This window comes from Amblyomma mixtum, chromosome 8 (assembly GCF_055824585.1).
Source record: "Amblyomma mixtum isolate Tamu chromosome 8, ASM5582458v1, whole genome shotgun sequence".
In the NCBI taxonomy this organism is placed as follows: domain Eukaryota; kingdom Metazoa; phylum Arthropoda; class Arachnida; order Ixodida; family Ixodidae; genus Amblyomma; species Amblyomma mixtum.
This window is the reverse complement of record NC_143019.1, coordinates 72,291,391-72,313,620: the sequence shown is the minus strand read 5'-3', so window position 1 is coordinate 72,313,620 and position 22,230 is coordinate 72,291,391. Positions and strand designations below refer to the sequence as shown.

At 48.8% G+C, this 22,230-nt stretch overlaps 1 protein-coding gene across 1 annotated transcript; it reads left to right on the top strand.

Annotated features, from left to right (window-relative positions):
- Positions 1 to 1,392: 1,392 nt before the first annotated feature.
- On the top strand, positions 1,393 to 17,374 carry LOC149332958 (uncharacterized). The gene is made up of 6 exons (XM_089557597.1): positions 1,393 to 1,443; positions 3,469 to 3,525; positions 4,469 to 4,834; positions 6,640 to 7,926; positions 10,563 to 10,670; positions 15,302 to 17,374. The coding sequence occupies exons 1-6, from the start codon at positions 1,393 to 1,395 to the stop codon at positions 17,372 to 17,374; spliced, it is 3,942 nt and encodes a 1,313-aa protein (XP_089413723.1).
- Positions 17,375 to 22,230: the final 4,856 nt, after the last annotated feature.

Here is a 22,230-nt window from a genome sequence, read left to right as displayed (position 1 = left end):
GGTAAACAGGAGCGAGCGAAGTTTTTTGTGGAAACTGCGAGATTATCTATCCCTTACAAAGTAAAAAAAGCTTCTTTATAGGTCTCCACACTGCAAAAGAAGAAATTTTTTCGTTATTTTCTTTCTTGTCGGTTGCCGTTACCAAAACGGTCCCATTAGCATTCTACACCCATTGAGCCCTGATGTCCGATTTTGAAATCATACCTTTAAATCGATTAATACTCGCAACACAAGTTTTAAATTTTTACTGCGTGGTTATGGGGCCTTAGGCATTGTAAAAACGCGGAACAAAAAAATATACGGCCGAAATAAAAAATCCAGGGCCGAAATGGTTAAGAGCTCTTAATATCCCATTAACCGACACCACAAAATAATAAAAAAATCCCATATGCGCCTTGGTTTCGGTGATCGTTGGCTTCTGTCATGTATGTGATAATGGCTCCTCTTTTTTTCTTACCTTGTCTACTCAATTTGTACTGAAAGCTTTTTCAAAGCAAAGATTGTGTGTGCCGAATGGCACGGATAAGAACAGTTTAGTTTTCTCACAGAATTTTGAAGATAGCCCCGTTCAGTGTGCTGCCAAACAGGCCATTTTTAAGAACAATCCTGTACATAATGAAATGCGCAATGAATGCATACTGAATGTGCATAATGAGATGAAATTTTGCGAATGCAGGAAGCTTCAGAGGCATGCTGCCATCCATGGTGTCTTTCGAGACAGCCAAGGTGTGGGCCCATGAGGGCGTGCGAAGCACGTCGCTCGCAGCCACGCTAACAGGCAGCCACAACACGCCGGAAGCTGACGCCACACGCGGTACTACGCCGCACTCTAGCAACAAGGGAGCAGCCTGGATGCCCATGTACTGGTTGCTTCACATCCGCTCGTTGAGACCCATTGACCAAAGGCCAAACCCAAGACCAGTTGTTGAGACCCATGGAAGAGTGATTGCTTCTGAGCACAGGACTCAGATCAGGCTGCTCAGGCAGTCCCGGTTCTAACGATTTAGTCTCTGGAGACTACGGAACCGGAAGATCAGTCCTGGCTACTTTGCATTTGATGCTATAAAGTTCAAAACAGATTAGAATATCTTCTTTTGGAACTTCTTGGGTGAGTTCAACGGAAGGATTAAGGATTTATTGGCATAAGAGGTAGTTAGAGCTGTTGTGGATGGGGCCGTTATGCTGGGGCCCCAGTTGCTTCTGCTGAGTTTTTGGCGATGGTGAACAGCGCCTCCTGGTCTCCAAGGAATACGCTGGCCAGCTTCACTTCCCACTTCACCAAGGCCGAATTGAGGTGGTTGGGTTCGGGTGGTCATGTCCATGTGATATGTGTGAAAACAGGGTTGTCGCCACACCAAGGACATGCATCTACGTATAGTGATAGGTGAGGCGATGGAGTTTGTGGAGATTAGGGTGTTTGAGGATCTGAACTCGCCGGAGAAGGCAAGGAAAAGTGTTTCCAAGGAAAAGTGTTTCTAGGCGTGTGGCGTAGTGGACGGACAGGGCGTGGACCTGAGGACGAGGAGGCCCCGCTGGGTGAGAATAATCCTGAGCTGTAGGGCATCAGCCGTGATGTTTCCACCTGAGCCCTCCGAAAGCATCCACAAACTCTGATAAGGCCCATCAGGCGTTCTGACGCCACCTCGCCTTCCCTTTACAACTGGCCCTGAAGCAACCTGTCTACCCAGTGCCCTAAGCGTCGGCACTGGGTGCTTCGAGGCGCTGGCACTTTCGCCGTGCATTTTTAATCCCGCGGCACTAATGACGCATATGAGCTTTACAGGTATCAGTACTGAAGCTTGTATTCTGAACACGCTGAGCGTATGAGGAACGGTGCTTGTTGATACGCCATCCTTGAGCGTAATCGAAATTTCTCGGTTGGCCGCCACTGTTTCAACAATTCCATAAGGCTGCAAAGCTTCTCACAATACTGCGGTGTTCCATATAGTGTGGAAGCCAATAGACTTACCTTGATGTGTTTCGTGTCTGGGTCGAATAGCGTGAATTTATATCATTTGACAAGAAACTACACTTACACATGTGCCTAATTTCATGCTTCCAAATGTACAGAGTTTCACGAAGGTCCAAACCTGTGCCCAAGTGCGGCTCAGAAGTTCCGAGTTCGGCACGGACAGCCCTACAGGCCAGCATACGCAAGAAATTGACAGAACAATCATGAAACGTGGCGCGAGAAAGCTGCGATAGCGGTTGTGTCTATACTCGATGGTTATTTCGATGTGTTTACCCCAATTTGACTGTAAGCCGAAGCTTCAGACACTGAACAGAATTTTTTCTTCTGTGGGTGAAGGCAGGATGGGGAGGTAGGTAGTGCTTCTTTCACTTCCCAAGGTTTCACACAGACAAGTGCCAGTGGGGCTGTACCCCCGTAAAACGGTACTGAACGCATTACCGGTTGCAAGTCGAGGGAGTACAAACTTGTACTAGTCTATTACAATTTGACATCGGAAGACCTCGGCCAATGGAAACAAGCGCTTTTTATTGTGCTGTTTTCAGTTCTCACCAGAATCTAAAGCAGAAAATCATTAGCGAGCCATGAAATCTAGCCAAAGCAAAGCGAAATTAATTGGCGCAACTTCCAGGCATTGAGATGCGGCAAAAAAGAAGAGCAATACCTTAAATGCACATCCTGATCACGCAGTTCGTCACCTCAGACCACGGTGTAAGAAATATTTCTTACACCGTGCCTCAGACTATCTGAGTCTTAATTTTTCCCCCTCGTTTTCTTTAATTCTGCATTTCTTCTCACACTTCTGCTACCTACTGTTTTGAACTAGGACGTTTCTTGTATCCACCCGTTGTAATAGGGCTGCCAGCGCTACATAATCTGCATGATCATCAGTGGGTTTGTACACCGTTGAGAGAAACGAATCGTATGTCACCAACCCACCTATCTATGTGCCCTTGCGTGCTTCGCTAAAAGGTTGAAATAGTGACGACGCATTCAAGGAACCTTGCTTTGATTCTCAAGTGACCACAAAAGAAGTCTGTGAGAACGAATCTCCGGGCGGCAGCAGTATAGCTGCGAAGACACTAGGGGCAGCCAAAAAAAAAGAGGTCGAAGCTTAGCCCCGGCAAGTTTATGGCTTGGGCGCAGCATGCTTGCAGGAGAAGAAAGCGACAGTGTGTATTTTTTATTTCTTTATTTCCCTCGTTCTTCAAAACCGTTTTATTTTGATTTTCGTCAGTTATCCTCTTCCAGTTTTCATTCATTTCACTTTTTTTTACCTTTCCACCTTACGCCGACCTCTATTTTCCTCGCAATCGCCCGTATGAATTTCCTTGGCATTCACGACCAAACCCTGGCCAGTCGCACGGCGCGAGCATGTGCCATGTCAGCAGTGGTCAAGAAGAAGAATAAGAAGAAGCGGTCATTGAGAATCACCATATTTTCATATGGTGAAGAAGCAGAAGGAGAATCGCCCACCGTGGTATGTGCCATTCCTTCAGAGGCAACGACAACGTCCGTCCGCCCGCTTCTGCAGCACAACCATCTCTTTCCACGAGGTGTAAGGACACCGGCACCTTTCTCGCTTTATTCGCAGCCGTTTATATTCGTCGGCAACTTAGGACCCCCCGTCTTGTTCTCGTTTCCCGAAAGCTAACCCTACTCCAGACAGTACGTTACCCTAACTTGACGTCGTTAAGATATATGTTACCCCCTGGTAACTTGCCACGCCTCCGATCACATATTGTGCGCTGCATGCCCAGCGTTGCCACGAATGATTAATCTCAGAGATGTGCGCCGTGGCTCCTTGCAGGTGAAGCTCAAGGCGACGGCTCTGGGAAGTTAGCGCGCCAGCTTCTTCTGGAGTTCGGGTGTTCGCGTTCCTCCCACGTTCCCTGGCAGATCCTGAACGCACAGCGCAGGTTAGGAAACGGCGCTCCAGTTTCCGACAAGCCACTGCAGGCTCATTCCTTGAACCGTGATTTTCGTCTGGCTTTTACGCCTCGTGCAGAAACGGACGCTATGAAAGTTTTTTTTTAACGATGTAGTGGCTGTCTTCTTGTTTCGGAGCTAAAATGAATGCGGTACCTCTCAGAAAATGCTTCCGACCACTTCAGACCAATGTCAATGAGCGTGCCATATTTTTTGTGCAGTGCAGTAGAAATGCCCTTCTACACTAATGCTGTGGTGACAGGGCCCTCGCCAGGCAAGGAACATCTGCCTTTTGCCCTATTATCCAAGACCGAATTGTGTCTGAGAGAAGGCTCCAAGTAAATAAAAATCAATAGTGCAGCCTAGCTGTTTATTCCGCATAGATGGAGAACACATTTCAATGAACGCTGTGTCGTTCATTTGTTCAACTGTGTCCAAGTTTCATGTTGTGAATTGTCTACGAGCTTCCAGTTGGACTTTACGGATCGCTAATTTACTTTCAATTTGCCTCCACCTTTTGCTGTGCGTCTAAACAGCTTCTGCACGCCACCTATAAACTTTCGCGCCCAGGCCATCATGCCCAAACCAAGCACAAGCCTCGGCCACAGCGGGAAGCATCGGCAGTCCAGTGGGACGGAGGACGCCACCGCCAAGTCCCCTCTGCCGGGCCGCACGCCTTCGCGGATCACCACGACCTCCAAGGTGGCGGACGGGAAGCCTACGGTTGCCGACATAGCCCGCAAGAAGACGGGTTCGGAAGAGGCCGCTGGCCGGCACCCGGGCGAATCCGCTGCATCACCGGCAACGAGGACCCCAGCCAGAGGACATGAACGGCGCCACGGTCCGGGCGAGTCAGTCCCGCGGGACGTGGCGCGACCAGCAGCGGCAGATCATCCGGCTTCACCGTCAGCCGCAACTGCTGGTTCAAAGCCCAAGGTGGGCTCTTCCTCATTTTATTGTGAAATATATCATTAGAGGTCACATTCAATGAAAAAGCCGCCGTCCGTCCATCCGTGTCACGAAAACGAAGCTGGTCCACCTATCCACCGGGTTGCCGGCAAACTGCCCACCAAATGGCAGGTGGAAGCGAAATTAATTCAGATTAATTCATTGCAGTTGCCACCTTTCCACCGTGTCACTGCGTATCAGCTTACTGTTCGAGAGATAGCCTCTCGAAGAACCGTCTGTGCAGAGATCAGCCTCACGGGAGCTCGGGAAGAGCTGCCATAGTTCTCACAAGCCCCACCGGCGACCGAGTTTGAAACAGCCACCTGCCGGGGCAGTGGTGCATCGCTTAACCTCTGCACCAGTGCGCTAGTAGTGGTGTGAGGACACCGTCCGATCCGTGAATCTATAAACTGAGTAGGACTACTTGCGCAGGAAAGATGTCTATAATGCTATCACATTGCGCCCTTGTGGTTTAAGCGCCGACCAAATTTTTTCCTTCATAAGCTACCGCTTGATGTGCCATGTTTAAATATTAGCCGCCCACAACCTGATTTCATTGTGGGTTTGCCTTCACCTAAGTGAACAAGAAGCACCAAAGTAGGTTGTGCTGGGCACTTGTTCTAACTGCTAACATTTATGGGTCAGAGTGTAAATCACTTTAATTTCATTTCATTTTATTTATTGAAGCCTTAAGGCCCGTGGGCATTACATAAGGCGGCATTACATTTCTTACGCTGGATGCGATTTTGGGCGAAGCTCACGACGACAAAAAGTTGGGTAGCGCAAATGGAACGTTCACAACAGAGGACAAGACGGGACAGGCTTCTTATGCGTACAATTTGCGCCAAGGATGGAGAGACGGTGTGGGTAACTGGTTTGTAGCATTGTCTCTCTCATTTGGAGTGAACCTTGTTATGCGATAGCATACAACCCTCACCGCGATAAAAACCCGGCGTCGTCCATAAAAATAGGATTGGCTAGCCGCCAATGGCGTCAACAGAAAGCAGAAATCCCATTGGCTGGAGGAACATGACGTCATCAGGCCGGCAGTGAATTACCGGAAATTAACGGAAGTGACATCAATAGACAAGGAATGCCCATTTGGTTCGAGGGAAGGCAGGTCACCAGACCGGCACTGACATCTTCAGAGCAGGTTGGTCTGCGTGAAACTTCCCCTGCCAACCGTGGCAGGTTTTGTACGGGAATAAGACATACCTGCTTCTTGAAAGCCCCGCCAGTCACTTGCGGCAAAATCATCCACAGCTTTGAGTGCTGTCGTATTGCCCCACATTATGGGATTAGGCGTCCCTATGTATCCTTTTATAAGCCGCTTGCACATATGAACATTTCCCCATGGTCCTCATTTCTGAACCGACAACAAGCTCCGGACAGCTGCGCGATGGCGTTATGGGTTCTATTCAGTGGAGGACCCGGTGTCGGGTTCAGCGGAGAACCAGGTTTTGTTGCCGGATTTTTTATGTTTTATCGAGTCCTTTCTTGCTTTATATTTGCTGTTTTCGCTACAAAAAAATTAATATCAGTGAGGCAGAGTCGTGTCTGCATTTCATTCTTTCGGCCGTGTCTGTTTGCGGTGATTTCTTACTATGAAGCGAAACCATCTATCCCCGTTAGACATCCTCAAGTTCGATGCTGTTGCCTTTTAGAGCCAAGCTTTGTGGTCCGCGCACGAGAGATTATAAATCTACCACTCATATAAAGCGATGCCTTCAACCGTATTTTCAGTTTATAAGCAAATACCGAAAGCTCTTACATCTTGACGCACATTTTTTCAGGTGACAAGTCCGAAAACTAGCGGAAAGCACGGGCATGGAGAAAAGCGCCACCAACAGTATCGACACTCGACCAAGCTAGAGCCCGCCGCAAAGTCCCCGCTTAGTTCTCCAAAGCCCACGACTGGCACCCGCAAGGACCTTTCAGCAGCAGATGCCACCGCAAAGTCCCATCCGATCGAAACCTCGCTAACGCCGATGGCAGGCGGCGAAGCCCCCGAATGTCTCTCGATCCCTAGATCTGAAGCAATACCCTCGTCCGGTGGCGCATCTACCATTCCCAACGTACGTTCCGCAACCTCTGGAGGCCGTTCGACCTTCAACGGCGCTGGAAGGTTCTCTCCAGCGAGCAAGGCACTCAAGCCAATCGCAGGCAATGAAACGCTCGATGGCCTTTCGCCCATTACCTCGGCAGCGGTGTCCCCGGTGGGATCTCCAGTTCCCACTGCACCCTGCGAGGGCCGATCGGCACCCAGTGCTCCAAAGAGTTTGCCTCCAGATATCATGGGTATGATGCATATGACAGACACTGAAGCGGCAGACGCCCATTTACCCATTATATCGGTCGTGGTGTCTCCAGCTGGTGGCTCTTCTCCGGTCCCCACAGTAATCCCCAAGGGTGCCGCTGTGTCCAGTACAGGTGGAAGGTCCCTGATGGCCAAGGCAGACCCCGAAGCACCGGATGACCTTTCGCCCATTACCTCAGCCACCGGAGCCAGAGAGGACCTTGCTGACGCCAATACTTCCGCGAATGTCCCTCCTGACGACAAGCCTTCGACGCTCCCTGCAGTCACTGAGCCACACGAAGACCTTCCACCTATTTCCTCCGGAGCGGTTTCTCCGCTCCGCGGCGCGCCATCGGTCCTCACCGTAGCCGGCAAGAGCCTTTCGGGCAGTAACGCTGCAGCAGAGTTCGCTGCCGGTGGCGAATCTGTGATGACCGCGGTAGGATTGGATACACGTGATGGTTTTCCTCCACTTACCTCGGCCGCGGTATCCCCGCTCGGTGGCGCATCTCCGATCCCCGCCGCTGCCTGCGAGGTCCTTTCGGCAACCGATGCTGTCGCTGGCGTTCAGCAGCAAACGAGTGCAGTGGATGCCACTGGCCAACACGAGTACGATGAATCGCTGGGTGCAGCAGCGCCCTCTACAAGGGCCTCAGCTGGAGAACAAATGCACAAGCAGCTTGAATCCAGCGCAACCTCTCCACAGCGAGCGACGGCCATAAACAGCGCGAGGGTGAGTGTAAATTCGCCGCCGAGAGTCATCCCTGCCGTCGAGCCGGATAAGGTAACCAATTTCGCTTGATTAGACACGGCTAGGTTTCTTTCGGCTGAAGTTATTGTCTGGGAGGCACAGGTGGAAGGTTAGCTGAATTAACGACCAAATTATGGTGACAACATGGCAGCCGGTGCCAAATCTACTCTTAAGTATCTATGAACGAAGTGTAGATATTTTACTCCGCAATGCGGATCGTGTACGTATAGATGTGGGCATATAGTTGTGATGGCAATAATAAAGCACAACTCACTCAAGGATTTGTTCAGTTTCGTGTTGCGGAAAAAAGCATTAAATTCCTGTTATGGAGTACGGACACCATATTTTTGGTTGCATGTTTTTTTTTTCATTGCAAGAATGCATGAGGCAGTAGTCTGCATAGATCGGCACGTGATATTCGCCTACGATAATGTACATGATTGTGCGTTTTTATATTGAATGTTTTCAAATATTTTCCCTCCTCAACAGCTAGCTAGTTTCCGGTGAAACTGCACACAGAGCTTGCGTATTAAATTAACTTCTGTATCGTAGCAAGTTTTACAACGGTACTTACTTAGTTGAGCCGTGCATGATGCGAAAACGTAATCGTCGCTGAAGGGCGATAGTGGCGCCGTCTGTTTTCTGCAGTGGAAACCGTCACGACAAGGCGCCGAGGTGAGCGTTGCAAACAATATCCTTTGAATTGTAAAGACTCGTTAAATGAGTTATGATATATGTTTCTGCTCAGTTAGCCCAAATGTTGGAAGTGCTACAATTGAAACGGACGCAAATGCCGTAGCGGCATATTGAAAGGGACCGCGCATCTTGCAACGCTCGCCTCGGACCCTTGTCGTGGGCTTTCCACTGCCGGAAACAGATGGCGCCACCATCGCCCATCAGCGAAAAACCTTTTTCCGTGTTTTGGATCACCGATGTCTACGCAGACGATTAAGTTTTCGCATGTAGTACGGCTGAACCGAGTAAGTACCGTTCTCAAACTTTCTACGAAACAAAAGTTACCATAATACGCAAGCTCTGTGTACAGTTTCACCGCAAACGAGGGAGCGGTTGAGGCGGGAAAGTTTTTTAAAATATTCACAATAAAAACGCACAATACTGTATAAATTCTATAATGTATAATTATAGTAACGTACAATTTTTGTGACGAAAAAGTTTAGTATAGGTTATGTGATGCATGAAAAAAAGTCGTATAAACGCTGCATCGTTGCTTTATTTCAGTACAGCGCTGATGCCAACCTGCTTCGGGAACTGCAGTGTCAGCGAAAGAAGACGCTGCGATTATATCTTTTTCTCATGCCTTCTGTAGCCTGTACTAAACTTCGACGTCGCTGCCGTCGTTCGGAAGTTAAAACCGAAACAGTTTGAGAGAAATTTAGTGTCTTCATGCTTCAGACATCAGAACAAAAGAAGGGACGCAACCAAAATTTTGTGCCTACACTCCTTCATTTTATTCAAGGCAAAAAATAGTTGAGTGAACTGTAGTGGATTAACAAACCACATAAGGGTATCTTCGTGTAGAACTGCAAGGTGACCCGATAACGACATAAAACCACCATGTGAATACAGACTAACGCACCGGAATAGGCATAATCGGCGTTAAGCGAACCAGGGGTTTCACTCTGTCATCCTTATGATTCGCCCCTTAGTGATTTCGCCCATCATAAATATTTTGTTTTGCTTGCGTCGCTTATTTTAGCAGGCCTGCTTAAACTTCCGTCATCACCGCAGGGTCACTCCGCTCGAAAGGAGCCCCACAGGCGCTAGACCGGATGTTAACGCTATGGCGTTAAATGCCCCGTTACGCAGAATATTCGGCGTTGGCTTTGCCGCCTTTTTGACCGAAAAATCACGAGCATAACGCTGGCAGGTGGTGCCCAGAGAGCAACCTAGGAGGCAGGTGGAGCTCCTAGGTCACGTGACCTTGCGACGTCATCACAACCTGCCCACCGGATAGCGAACTGTCCACCGTGGCATGCGGCAGTTAAGTTAACGATTGGTCTCTCGGGAAGAGCAACCTGGGGCGCACAGGGCCCACCGCCGGGAGCACCTGCCATCTCGGGTCAGAGGCGCATTAACCCCTGCGCCACTGTGACAGGAGCGATATGAGGACTTCCAGGGACATATGAATGTAAAGAATGACCAGTTGCGCATGTATGGGAATTAACCCATTACGCTATTGCGTCATCCCCTTAAGGCGGAACTTAAGTGATTGGTCGCTGGGGAAGAGCAACTTGGGCTACGCAAGGCCAACCGCTGGGAGCACCTGCCATCTCAGGGCAGAGGCGCATTACTTAACCCCTGTACCGCGGTGCCAGGAGCGATATGAAGGATTCGTGAATATAAAGTAGAGAATTACCTTATGCATATACGGGAATTAACCCATTGACTATCACCTCACAGCCTCAAGGCGGAGCTTAAGTGCGCCCCAGAAATTTTTTTTCGTTGTTTGTTCGGGTTTTCGTTACAGCCTGAAGCCGTCTGTAGTTTTTGGTTGTCGTTCTCTCATTGAAGGTTGCCTCTGTACCATGCTGCTCGTATTTCGTTGCCAGAAAGTTTAAAGGCTGAATTTCAAACTCTCAACCCATCGTCGCGAGCCAAACGCATTCTCCACGCGCGCACAACTGACGTAGTTGAATTCCCGTTCCCAGGACGAAAACCGTTCCCCCGACAGCGGTGGCCAGGAGGCAGCCTCACCGGCCTCCGGGAAACAGAAGATTGCGGACATGTTCGACTCATTCTCCGGTCTCGAGAAAATTGTGAGTAGGGTGGGCTACTCACTGTTCCCAAGAGGCTACTCAGGCTACTCACTAGTCGAAGAACTCACATTTCAACACGCGATAACTTGCTGTCAGCAACGAATGAAACGCGAACAAGAAAACTGAGGAAGCAACACAAATACTCCAACATATTAGCTCCTCGACAGCCATTATAATCGAGGTTGTGGCCGCCGCGATGGATCAGTGGTTATGGTGCGTGGCTTCTGACCCGGAAGTCTCGGATTCGATCCCGGCCGCTGTGGTCGTATTCCTATGGAGGCGAAATTCTAGAGGCCCGTGTACTGTGCGATGTCAGTGCGCGTTAAAGAATCCCCGGTGGTCGAGATGTCCGGAACCCTCCACTACGGCGTCTCTCATAGCCCGAGTCGCTTTGGGACGTTAAAATCCCCATAAACCATAAACCAAGCGAGGTTGATTGAGTCTTCGCGCTTTCCAAATGGCATTGTGGGTTTTTTGCGCAAAAGACACGACACAAAGGAACGAGGTAGACAGGACAAGCGCTTACTAACAACTCAGGTGTTTATTGACATAACATTTGCTTAAATACAGCAGCTGCTGTTATCAAACACGAAAAGGGAAAGAAGAGACTTAGCATACATATATCAGATCAGCACAGATCCCACCATCGCACGAGTGAATGCATGTTTCGAGCTCTAATTCTGCGCAAGATAACTGATTTCTTTTTTTGAGAGCAAAATTGAAGGATTGCTGACACACGAGTTACCCGATTTTCCTATCTCATTGCCCTCAATTATCTCTTTTCCAAGTTGTGTCTTGCACCGGCGCAGTACTGAAGTTTTTTCGAGCGCGGGAGTGCAGTTGCGGCAATTCCGAATATGGTCAATCATTTTGCTACCTGACTTGTTCTTTACATCTCTTGCGTGCTCCCTCAGCCTTTCATTAAGGCACCTGCCAGTTTGGCCAATGTATTGCTTACCACAGGCAAGTGGTATCGAGTACACAACGCTCTTTTTACAAGCCACGAATCGCTGCTGGTGCCGCTTCGAACAAGCGACGGCCGTATCCTCCGCATTCACTCTCTTGCAAATCCTGGAGAGTTTTTCAGGAGCGTTAAAAACCACTCTAACACCAGCCTTCTAACACCACTCTAACCACCAACCACTCTAACACCAAATGGCATTGCTCTCCGCTAGTACAGAGCTTCCCCTGCCTAAGAATTTGTTATTTTTCCGTTCGTGTCTCAGTTGTCTTGTATACGTTTCATTTCTTGCTGATAGCCGCCGCGATGGTTCCGCGGTTATGGTGCTCGGCTGCTGACGCAAAAGACGCGGGTTCGATCCCGGCCGCGGCGGGAGAATTTCTTTGGAGGAGAAATTCTAGAGGCCCGTGTACTGTGCGATATCAGTGCACGTTAAAGAACCCCAGGTGGTCGAGATGTCCGGAGCCCTTCACTATGGCGTCTCGCATAGCCTGAGTCGCTTTGGGACGTTAAACCCCGTAAACCAAACCAAACCATTTCTTGCTCATATACGCATGAAACACTGACGCGTGTTTGCATGTCGCTCATGAACAGCAAGCGCGAGCGAGAAAAGTGACGTCATAGCCGGGGAGTCATATAGCTCTCGGCAGTGCAACCGCTGCGTGTCTAGGCTAGTATTAAAAATAACTAGAGCGCACAGGATGACGTCATTGTAGAGGGGATATAAAGCTTGCACCTTACCAGGCTTCAACACGGTCAACGAAAATATCTGGGGTTGGCGGAGAAGTGCCGACCTTTCAGCGTGCATACAGTGACGAGAGGAGAGGGCAAGGCGCGAAGACGCTGAAAGTCAAAATTCGACTGCAGGTAACCCAGTTTCTACAAACCGCATCAAAAAACAAAAGTCTTGCTGGAGGAAATTTGTGAAGCGGCGTCCTTCAACATTACAGGCATACCGCAAATTTATTAGGGCTTCTTTAAGAGCCCCTTTAAATTTATTGCAAGTTTTCTCAAATGATGCGTTAGACATTATAATACATGGATCGCCACCTTCTAGTCGCCTACGGCAGCTCAATAATTTGTAATTCATTTTCTTCTCTCATGCTCTTTCACTTGCGGTTTCATCAACTGAACGATGGCTCTGACGCGTACTTCATACTTAGGTTGCTTGAGGCGCGAAAAAACCTGCAATATAAACGCGGCAACTGATCACCAACTCCTCGTGATTGGTTAGTGGGTAACTAGTCATGATTTGTTAATGACTGACTCGTCTGGACTAATTAGTTGATGACTAGTTAATGAGTAGTCATGACTAATTCGTTTATGACTGGTTAATTACTAGTTAGATAGTCATGACTTGTGACTAGTTATGACTATATTTATAACTCACTTCAGATGTAACGGACGGACACAGTCATGGTCGAGAGTATGAGCCATTAATTTCGCCTTAAAAATGACCGCAGCTGGCGCAAGGCAGGGCTAATTAGGGGAGACTGGAAGCGGCCTGTGTCCGGTGGTGGACGTAGTTAGGTTGATAATGGTTATGAGGATCTTGAAACTTGGAAAAAAAACTACCTAGGCCTCAAATAATTTCACAAGGACAAAAAGAGACGAGGAGGGACTGGCGCCATGCAAATATTTTCCAAGTTTCAAGATGCAAAACCAACTAGCCCGTCAACATGCCTTACTGGGTTATGAGGATGATCACCCGGGTTGGCCAGAATGTAATCAAGGCGATAAGTACTGGGGTCGTCAGTGGACAGCGGTGTAGTATTTCGGGTAAATAGTCGTGCTTCGTTAGTTTCACCCCGGTTAATATGGACTATTCGTATTTAACGATTTTAGTGGGGACCAAACTTTTTCACAGCTTTCACGTCTCGTTAATATATAGGCTCGCTGTCTGCACAATGGAGTAGGTGAAAATAGACCCAGGTATTTTTTCGGCGTTAATGTGTACAGCAACGAGAACAGAATCTCCACTGCCCCAACCAGATGTACCCTTTCTTGTACTCTGAGCGCAGGACACCAGCGAACGTGCTAAAGTATCATGCAATAAGTGGAAGCACTTTTTTGTGGACAAGGTGCCTAGTCGACGCGCCTTACCGTTGGCTGTATTGCATGAGGGGTTGTAATAAAAATATTTATGCAGCTTGCGCTCTGTAGAAAGCCGTATATTCAGCCCTATCAACTGACTAAGTGCAGATATGTAATGGCTGTTCGTGGGATGTGTACGGTTGTCAAGGGGATATGTCATTTCAGTGCTAAGACTGCTAGGTTTTACAAGCCGCACCGCGATTTACTAAATATTGTTACGTAGCCGTTGGGGCTCGTAACCGAAGGGCTTTTAATGGGGGGTCGACCTGGACGGCACCGGAGAGCAAGCCAAGGGCGCAGCACCCAGAGGAGGCCGAGAACAAGCTTCTTCCTCTTTCACTTGCCGGTGCACAAGACTTGCGAAGAGCAGCCGCCCAGCGGCTGCTGGTGGAAACGCGCCAATATAATGGGTACCTATAGATCTCGAGATTTCGTTAAAATTCTATTTAACTGCCAACCACTTCGCATGAAAGTAGACATGAGTCGCAGTGCTTTTCTGAAATATTTTTTTTCTTCACGATTCTTTATCATGGATTACTCGCTCTTTGGGTAGTTTTGCTGTGGACGATCGTTCATGGCATTTTTTCGTTTTATTTTTGCTGGTACAACTTGTCCAATATGCGCGAAATATTTTCCACCTCGTGTCCACTTAATAAATGGAAACAGCTTTTACTCATCATAGTTGCAAAAGACATCTGTGCGAATGTTTATTTCGTGAGCGCAGTAGTTTCTTGAAACTACAGATACGATAGGATAAGATATACTTTATTTGCTCTATTGTACAAGTTATTACGGTCGACAGAGATCGGCGCCCCTATTCCAGGGTACCGTTGAGCTTGGCTGCTCGCTGGGCATGGATGACCAGTTCTTTCTGGAGGACCGGGTTGCCGCTGGAGAGCAAACTCTCCCACTGTTCCGCACTCGGATTTTGTATTCTATGGAAAGCCTCGTTTCTTTGCATTCCCATGTTATTCGATATAGGGTGAGTTTGGCCCCACACCATGGGCATATGTTCCTGCATTGACCCGGGTACATTTTGCTTAGTATATGTAAGATCACAAAGGTTTCCGTTTGCAGTTGCCGCCAGTATACTGCTTCTTGTTGATTTAAAAGGTTTTTTGGGGGAGGATACTTTGCCCTCATTCCTCTGTAATAATTCAATATCTCCGAATACTCGGGGACTACCCGCGAGAACTCCTCAGGGGCCGTGTGTTGAAGCTACTTCGTCGGCCCTCTGGATGGCCTCTATAGAAAAAGCTGATGATGATTGTTTTTTATTGCGCAAAGGGCGTCTGCTGCCAAAGAGGGCCATGGCGCAGGGTATCTTCGTTTACTAAAGGTGCGGTCAAAGACCAATGTACCAAGCATTTCACCCTGAAAAATCCAAGCACCAGCCCAGGGGGAGATTCCATTGTGTCACCGGTGGTTAACCGGCCGCATTGGGGATCGAACCCTGCACCTCCCGAATACGATGCGGATGCTCAAACCACTGAGCCACCGCTGCGGTATATATAAAAAAAACCATTTCCAGTGTTCCTGCTCTGCCCCTTCAACTGAAGTTTTTTTCTCTTCTCAGGCGAGAACTCCGAGCCCGGTGCGCGAGTCCTTTACGGTAAAGAAAAAGTTCACCCTGACCAAAGTTGAAATCGGCGTCACGTGTCTCGGAGTCTGCGCCATCCTCTCCTTCGCATACTTCCTTGTACTCGTCTCAAGACAGCATCGGAGCGAATACAGACTGTGCAACACTGAAGACTGCCGCCGCCATGCGGCGCTTCTTACCGCACGCATCAACTGGACTCTGGATCCCTGCGAAGACTTCGAGGCGTTTGTCTGTTCCGCCTGGGAGCCCTCCAAGAATCACCGCGACCTGGGTTCTGCCGTCTTGGACGACCTCCGGTTCACATGGTTTGACCGCTTCCCGGACACTCTGGCCACGGGTTCGCTTAAGTTATCCGCCGGACAAAAGCCGCTGGCCATGTACAAGATGTGCCACGACAGCTACCCTTACAACCAGTCGCAGGTGGCGTTGGTCCACACCATGCTGCACCAGATTGGGTTAAGCTGGCCCGAACTACCCGAGGACCTGCAACCTCCGCTTGGCCTGCTCGTCGGCCTCAGTTACCAATGGCAGTGGCCACTCTGGATCACCGTAAACATGCTGCAGCCAACTCCCTCTGGAAGACGGCGCTTATTGATCAGGCAAAGCCATATCTTGCCAATTATGTTGAATCACCACAGGTTAACCTCCTCTCACTACATCGATTACTGGAAGCAGTTCCTTGTCCTACTCTACCCCGACAGCGCCAGTCGACCATCGGTAGACGAAAACGTCGTCAACGAGATCCGCTCCATGGAATCAGACGTGATAACAACGCTGATTGCCGCGGCCAAGTCCTCGGTGTTACGGCCTGCGGCATTCTCCTTCAGCGAGATCGGTTCCCACGTAATCAATGCTTCTGCCACCGAATGGGCCGATGATTTCCAGTATGGTATGCTGCTCCACCCAATGCTCACCACGGAGGACAAGATTCTTAGTAACGATGTCTCCTTCCTACAGACAGTCGCCACGCTGATGGCGAAGTACGGAAAGCAGAAGCTGAATAGACATGTATCGTGGCTCATTGTGCAGTACTTTGGTATTTGCACTGACTACTCCCTCCTCGTGAGCTACACTGGCAGCAAGGAGAGAGCCACATTGTATCTTCCCATCTACTGCGCTTCCCATGTGGAAAGCTCCTTCAAGGTCCTCATTTCCGCACTAGCTTATTTTGCCCGCTTCTCGGCGCGAGACCGAGAGACCATCGACAGCGGCTTCGATAGCCTTGTCCTGTCGGCCGTTGAGCGGGTCAACACCTCTAGTTGGATGGACGACGAGAGCAAGTCGCTCGCGAGTCGGAAACTCGCATCCGTGAAGAAGGCTCTTTGGCCCGCGGAGTCCCTTCTCAGTGACGACGTGCTGCGAAGGCTCTTCGCAGGCTTTCCGCAAGAGGAGCCGTCGTACGCTCACTACTGGATCAAGACGCGCCAGGCCGCTGGCCGGGTTAAAAGAACTCCAGATTACGACGAGGCTTTGATGTTGCCGGGCAACAACTATCCGTACTACGCCGGCTACGAAGACTTCACCAACTCTGTGGAGCTGGCGCTCGGCGCTGCCACGGCACCGGCATTCTACAGCAACGGTACCAGGGCCATGCTGTACGGCGGCATGTTCTTCCTGATGGCCATGCAAATGGTCAAGGCCATAGACAGCTCAGGCATCAGGTTTGCGTACAACGGTACCGCGATCGAGGATACCATCATTTCCGCGGAGGCGATGCGAGAGTTTAAGGCCAGGGCCGAGTGCCACCACGGCGCGAACAACGAGAGCGTCTTCCCCGAGGTACCAGCCGTGGAGGTAGCCTACGCTGCGCTCAAGAAGTCGCACCTCGGGGGTGAGGACGGGCCCCTGGGGCTTAGTGAACACCTGACGGAGGACAGAGTCTTCTTCATGACGCTCTGCTACCTGTCATGCGCGCGTCCTGGTTACGAGAGCCTCATCGCGGCGGACTGCAACAAGATCATCCGGAATTCCGCAACGTTCGCCCGTGTATACAGCTGTCCCAAAGGATCGAAGATGAACCCGGAACAGAAATGTTCGTTTTTTCCTTGATTTAACCTGCTGTGATATTCGCTGTGGACCATTTCACTTTGTGGAACACTTCACTATGCATAAGATATATTTTGTGGTCTTGAAGTGGAATTTAAGCGCCTAACCAATAATGACTCATTAGTAGATGTATAGAATATTGGCGCTGCATTTGAGTGTGCTGTGCAACTCTTTTCAGGCGCCCCTTTGCTTATAACGTTCGCGCAGATTTCTGACATTAATTATTTTTGTTCGCATTACGCAATGGCAAGTGTATCTGTTCTGTGCATATGTTCTTGGCATGTTTTTCTCACTATTCGTTTAACCTGCTGTGATATTTGCCGCGAACCATTTATCTTGGTGGAACACGTTAGTATGTGTAAGCTACATTTTTTGTTTCTCAAGCAGAATTCAAGCTTAACATAGCCAGTAACGACTCATTAGTGCGTCTTATTTGCGCTGGGGATATAGAGATTGCTGACGTTACATGTAATCGTGCTATGCAGAACTCTTTTCAGGCACCCATTTCCATGGAACTTTTGTGCAGGCTTCTCAGAATATTTATTTTTCGTTCACACTATGCAACGGCAAGTGTGTATGTTCTGTTTATTGTTCTCGGCATGATTTTGTCACTAATCGGTTTTCGCGTATGTGCTTGTCGTCTACTGGAGCGAACATGAAACTCACGACAATCTTTGCTAGTACGTTTCAACAGATGAGACAGTGTTTGACACGAGATTACCTGTTGATGTTACGCGAAACATTTCTCCCTGTGGACAAGCGTAGGACTTAAAGGTGGATTTGCATGTCTGTTGGCCAGCTTCGTTTGCATGAAGCTAGCTAAGAGTATATTGTCACCTTCTAAGGCCGCTACACGTCTATTGCGTTTAAGCATAACTTTGTGTGCTCACTGCATACCATGCATCTGTGATGAGCACTGCATTGTTGTTTGTTTTGCCTTTTGTGACTAGCAATGTTATGTGGACCATACATCGTGGCCTAGTGGCTTTGTGACGCATTTATTGTTCCACTGTGCCAGGAAAGTAAGGAAACCTGTCTACTGCTCAATTGCCATATGTGCATCCTGGCTTCAGGAGTACTTTTCCGAGCGGCAAGGGTGAAAATAGGGGTATACAGAAATGTTGTGAACTCGTCAACGTATCAGTTTACATTAAAATTAGGCCCTTCTGTCTTGTTCAGTTCAGTATTTGTGGACCGGGCACTAAATCGCTCCAGCTTTCACTCGCTGCTACCTCTTTGATGTATGCACGTTGCCATCACGTTGACATAGTTGCTGTGCATAGTTTCATAGCGAGGCTGAGCAACGGACTTACGCAACAGGGATACGGTACTGTGTACCTGTATACGAGGCGCTTCGGGGAAGACTTTCAAAACTTTTCAAAAATAGGCTTCTTCGGGTAAATTTTGGCTCTTGTGGCATATTATTACCTGTGTTGGCGGACATCAGAAAACCGGCGAATTGCCTTAAGTAGAAAGCTGGTTAACTAATTTTTAATAATTAATTTTAACTAGTAGAGTTAGGCTGATAATTGCAATTAGAGGTTTGTAGCCACTCTTTGGCAATAACAATATCAGTTTTTAGAATCATGAAAACGCGATTATCCTCGCCGCTGTGGCTCGACAAACCTTGGCTGCATCATGTGAAAATACGGGCTTTTTCGAAAAGCTTGCAGGCAAAGCAATCCCTCCAGTGCACGTACTATCGGGGACAAAAGACTTATAGTCCACGCGGCGGGAGCCGGAGCAACGGAAAACTATAGTCAGTGGGAAATTTTATAGTTCCGCAAAGGTGCTGGTTCTGCTGGCAACAATAGCCGACACGCGCCATTTTCCTTCGAGGTCGCCGGACCGGCGCCGTCGGAACAGCAAGAGACCGCTGCCGTCGGCTTGAAACTAGTTTTAAGTTCAGCAAAACGAACTAATATCTGTTCAGGACAGTACCAGAAGTTATCGTGTGGTGAGCGGAAAGTGAGAAAGTGTGTTGGTGAAGCCGCGAAAATTTCAAGGAGCCTACACTCGCACGCCCTCGTTTCGATCCCCTCGTCTTCTACCTCGAGTGGTGTTAACAAGTGACTGTCTGTGAAAAGCAATAAAGGCCGTGTGGCCTGCCGGTAAACAGGAGGGGCGAGTATAAGGTGCCTTCCGTGGAGTCTTTGGCTTTCGAAGTGCAAGGATACTCGGAAAAGCACTCGATTTCAGTTTCTTTTCAACATCGACCTCGGCTTTCTCACAATCACTCGCTAAGAGATTTTCCTGCTTTCATGAACAAAAATAAGTAGAATGCATTAATGCAAAAGACATCTTGGTGTGCATAATTTTTAAAGGAAGTGATGTGTTTGCAAAGGATGCATAGTCCCGGACTCAAAACAAATCTAGTTGGCCCGTTATTCTAGTAAAAAAACAGCATCGACCACTCTTTAACAAGTCAGCTATGAACTGCAGGAACAGTTAACTCAATAAATAATATTTCAAATGTGTCGCCTCGCGTCGTTGAACCCCGATGAACCTATTAAGCCATAAAATGTGCAGGTAAATTTCAGGTATATCCACATTCACAATAAAAAGTCAATAGCGCTGGCACACTCGCGCGCACATGCAAACACGCGCGTGCACACTGTATTTTTGCATAACTAAGTAGAGACGGATCTGCTACCGGCTGGTTACATATTTCTAATTTGTGGGTATCGTAAAGTAACACAAGCAAAAAGTGCGTGACCTGTTCCCGCGCGCGTGCGGCATACTGCATTGAAATGTAAACATCGGTTTCAATTATGCGCGTTGCGTGTTTCCTGCCCTTGGTTTGCGGCTAAACAAAGAGAATGTGTAACATATAAGGGAACAAGCTTGATTACCTCGCATAAGCGGGTGTTCTTTGAAGCCACGAAGTTTTCACGGCACGCCGACTGGCTGATGCGGTCACGTGACTTCGCGTTGCCATATCCCTTCCAAGCGCGCGGCCGAAATACATGACCTCTGCGGGAGTTCCTTTTTTTTTTTCATTCTGTTCGTGGACGCACAAATGCGAGAAATTCCAAGGTGACATACCTGGGTGCTGTGCCTTTGGGTTCAGCAACAGGTCTGCGTCAGGGAAAACATTTTTCTGCATCCCTGAAGGAAAAAATGATCGGCAACGGCGGTAAATAGGGCGGGAAAAACTTCGTGGCTTCAAAGAACACCCGCTTGTGCGAGGTAATCAAGCTTGTTCCCTTATATATTACACATCCTCTTTGTTCAGCCGCAAACTAAGGGCAGGAAGCACGCAACGCGCATAATTGAAACAGATGTTTACATTTCAATGCAGTATGCCACACGCGCACGGGAACAGGTCGCGCACTTTTTGCTTGTGTTATTTTGCGAAACCCACAAATTAGAACTATGTAGCCAGCCGGTAGCAGATCCGTCTCCATATAGTTATGCAAAAATACAGTGTGCACGCGCGTTTGCACGTGCGCGCGAGTGTGCCACTGCTCTTGGCTTTTTATTGTGAATGTGGATATACCTGAAATTTCCCTGCACATTTTATGGCTTAATAGGTTCATCGGGGTTTAACGACCCGAAGCGACACATTTTAAACATTATTTATTTAGTTAACTGTTCCTGCAGTTCCCAGCAGACTTGTTAAAGAGTTGTCGATGCCGTTTTTTACTAGAATAACTGGCCTACTAGATTTGTTTTGAGTTCGCGATTATGCATCCTTTACAAACACATCACTTCCTTTAAAAATTATGGACACCAAGTGTTAGCGATGTCTTTTGCATTAATGCATTCTACTCATTTTTGTTCATGGAAGCACGAAAATCTCTTGGCGAGTGGTTTTGAGAAGCCCGAAGTCGATGTTAAAAAGAAACTGAACTCGAGTGCAGTTCCAAGCATCTTTGCACTTCGAAAGGCAAAGACTCCACGGAAGGCACCTTAACCAAGACCCTACTGTTTACCGGCAGGCCACGCGGCCTTTTTGAAGCGAAAAGCTTCACTAGGCTCGTCAACACCGGGTCTGGCGTGCGCCGTGATCAATTTTAGTCACAGCTGCGCATGCGCGAAACCGAGCGACGTCACGCGGAGTGCAGGTGGCCGCTGTTGCCGCAGCTGTCGTCGCCGCCGCGCGCTGACCCCGTCGTCTGAGCGTCGCCGCTTCACCTCCTCGCCACCCTTTTACCCTTCGCCGCTGCCGCGCGGTCGCCGCTGTCGTCCCAAGAGGAGAAGGTTCTTTCGCAAGGCGTTGCGAGAACGCGTGAGTGGCGGCCATCCTCGCCACCGTTTGACCTTTCGCCGCAGCCGTGCGCAGTGCACATTTGAAAGGAGGGGTATATAAGGCGCGCTTGCCCATAGAACAGGCGCAGACACTCGCCATGAAAGGAGACGAAGAAGCAACAGTCGGACGGCGCAGAAACACCGATCCAGAAGTGGTAGCTTGGGAGTTGGCTGAAAAGGAGCGAGAGCTTTTCGCTTATCCAGGCTTAACCTTACCTAAGCCACAGCCAATCCAATTTTTTTTTTTTGCTTTTCACAGCCAGTCACTTATAAACACCATTAAAGGTAGAAGACCAATCGATCGAAATGAAGATGTGTGAGTGTAGGCGCCTTTTAATTATCATGGCTTCACCAACACACTTTCTCACTTTCCGTTCACCACACGATAACTTCTGGTACTGTCCTGAACAGAAATTACTTCCTGTTTTGCTGAATTCAAAAGTAGTTTCAAGCCGACGGCAGCGGTCTCTTGCTGTTCCGACGGCGCCGGTCCGGCAGCCTGGAAGGAAAATGGCGCCTGCCGGCTATTGTTGCCAGCAGAACCAGCACCTTTGCGATACTCTAAAATTTTCCACCGACTCAAGTTTTCCGTTGCTCTGGCTCCCGCC